General features: G+C 39.9%; 1 protein-coding gene across 1 annotated transcript; it reads right to left on the reverse strand.

Annotated features, from left to right (window-relative positions):
• Window positions 1-875: 875 nt before the first annotated feature.
• On the reverse strand, window positions 876-1,991 carry LOC112225845 (gamma-crystallin M3-like). Its single transcript, XM_024389947.2, has 3 exons — window positions 1,751-1,991; window positions 1,324-1,563; window positions 876-1,170 (listed from the first exon to the last, which is right to left on the reverse strand). The coding sequence occupies exons 1-3, from the start codon at window positions 1,775-1,777 to the stop codon at window positions 886-888; spliced, it is 552 nt and encodes a 183-aa protein (XP_024245715.2). The 5' UTR covers window positions 1,778-1,991; the 3' UTR covers window positions 876-885.
• Window positions 1,992-2,812: the final 821 nt, after the last annotated feature.

Here is a 2,812-nt window from a genome sequence, read left to right on the forward strand (position 1 = left end):
ATTGCTGCAAAGAAATCACTACTAAAGGACACCAATAATAAGAAGAGACTTGCTTGGGCCAAGAAACACGAGCTTTGTGAGAAGAGGTGTGGGTGAACGGATGATCATGTGTATTTCTCACCATAAACTATGGAGGAGGAGGTGTTATGGTGTGGGGTTGCTTTGCTGATGACACTGTCTGTGATTTATTTAGAATTTGAGGTACACTTAACTAGCATAGCTACCACAACATTCTGCAGAGATACGCCAACCCATGTGGTTTGGGCTTAGTGGGACTATCATTTGTTTTTCAACAGGACAATGACTCAACATACCTCCAGGCTGTGTAAAGGCTATTTTACCAAGAAGGAGAGTGATGGAGTGCTGCATCAGATGACCTGTGCTCCACAATTCCCCGACCTCAACAAAATGAGATGGTTTGGGATGAGTCGGACCGCAGAGTGAAGGAAAAGCAGCCAACAAGTGCTCAGCATATGTGGGAACTCCTTCAAGACTGTTGGGAAAGCATTCCAGGTGAAGCTTGTTGAGAGAATGCCAAGAGCGTGCAAAGCTGTCATCAAGGCAAAGGGTGTCTACTTGAAGAATCTCAAATATAATATATATTTTGATTTGTTTAACACTTTTTTGGTTACTACATGTTTCCATATGTGTTATTTCACAGTTTTGATGCCTTCACTATTATTCTACTATGTAGAAAATAGTAAAAAATAAAGAAAAGCCCTTGATTGAGTAGGTGTTCTAAAACTTTTGACCGGTAGTGTTTATAATTGTCCTATATTATATCATACCTACATATGTAAACACAAAACACCAAATATTGAAATGATGTAGAACACTCAATTGTTATGGATTACCAATCACTTTTATTTGGTCAACATAACATATCTAGTACATATCAGTGATACGCCTCATGCTCATGAACCTCATGCCACTCATGCCACTCATGCCCATATCCCTGAAGTTCCTGTACTCTCCAGGCCTCATGTACATCATCCTGCCTCTGAAGTGGGGCTGCTCGTACATCAGCCAGTGGCCATCCATCACGTTGCAGGACTGGCAGTCGGACATGCGATAACGGTCCATGATGGAGTCACAGTCGTCCATCATCTCGTGCATCTGACCTCCGAAGTTATCTCTCTCGTAGATCCTCATTCTGTAGGATCCTCTGTGCTGTTAGGAGGAAATAAGAGTATGTTGAATGAATTACTGAGTACATCAGACTGTTGAAAAGCTCACAGAGCCAATATGATTTGTGTGATTATGGACTTCACAAAGCTACTTGAGTGGGGCTGTTAACAGCAGACTAAATATCATATGGCCTACCATGGGGATTGTGCGGCAGGACCTGATATCAGTCATTCCCATCATACTCTGGAAGTCAGAGTACTCTCCCCTCCTCATGAAGTACTGGTTTCCCATGTAGTTGTTGCGGTCGTAGACCATGAAGCAGCCGCTCTGAACCCTACAGGAGTGGCACCTGCTCAGGTAGGAGGACATGTCAGCGCAGTCGCTGCTGCACTCATAGGAACGACCCTGGAAGTTCCTGTCCTCGTAGAAGACGACCTGAAAATAAAAAAGGGCCATTTCTATGAATTAAAATGTTTTATGAAACAAACATTTTTGAGAAATCTGCAATGCTATTCAGTCACACTTCGTCTTTGATGTTGTAGTTGGGGGTGCTATAGAGCACTAGAGGTATTTTGCATAACAATATATGAAAATTAAACATATATTTTGGTTTTAAACTTACCCTGCCCATGTTCATGCTGGTGGACATGCTTGCTCACTGTGCTGCTGGTTGCTGCTCCTGAACTGATTCCTACCTGGTTTAACCCTTTCTTTTATACCTGATGACCAAACCTAAAGAATTCCCAGCTCCATTGTTCAAACCCCTGACCCAGCAACATGCTATAGAAGCCTGCAGAGGCCACTGAGGTTACGTCCACATTTCCAGTGACTGGATCCCTCAGTGTCTTTAGAAAGACTGTTTCTCAATTGTCTGTTTCTCAAACAAAGTAACATAAAGCCTTTAGAGAGTTTAGAACAGCTAGTAACAGCCTTGAAATTGAATGTTCTCCGTACAATACATTGCACAATATGTTTCTACATTTTGTAATCTTATTTGAAAGATACATTTTATAAAATATTGTTGATATATGGCTCAATATTATATTGTAAACCCATTTGATTTAAGGCATTTTGCAGAAATCGCACATATTGAATAAAGAGTGAAAATCTGGGGTTAACCTTTTAGGTTAAACTATGTATTATTACTCGTCTTTTGTTCAGTGTGCTGTTTTAACTGTTCGTAAACCTCAGTGGACTTCACGTAAACTGACATTCCTTACCAGTGAATAAATGATCAAAGTGAGTTGTTACTTAACTAACATTTATGGTTCATAACACGATACTACAGAAATTGGTAAATAGTTAATAACAGTTAATAATACGTTATAGACTGTTATAATACTTTATAGACTTTATAGTAAAGTAGTTCATTCACCCACATTTAACATGAGTGACAAATCTTAGTCCATTTTTTTATTCTCTGCCCCCAAAAGTCCATATTAGGATAGTTTTTACAATATTAAAGTTATGAAAACATAATATTTTCCCCTGATCTACAGCAAACAATGTGATGAAACAGTCTGGTTTACTTAGCAAAGCAATCACACACACACGCACACACGCACGCACACACACACACACACACACACACACACACACACACACACACACACACACCTCTCTACTAATCCATCTGCTTTTTATAGGGTGGAAATGTTCTGCTTTGCATCAAGTACCAACTATT

This window comes from Oncorhynchus tshawytscha, unplaced genomic scaffold (genome assembly GCF_018296145.1).
Source record: "Oncorhynchus tshawytscha isolate Ot180627B unplaced genomic scaffold, Otsh_v2.0 Un_contig_9112_pilon_pilon, whole genome shotgun sequence".
NCBI lineage: Eukaryota > Metazoa > Chordata > Actinopteri > Salmoniformes > Salmonidae > Oncorhynchus > Oncorhynchus tshawytscha.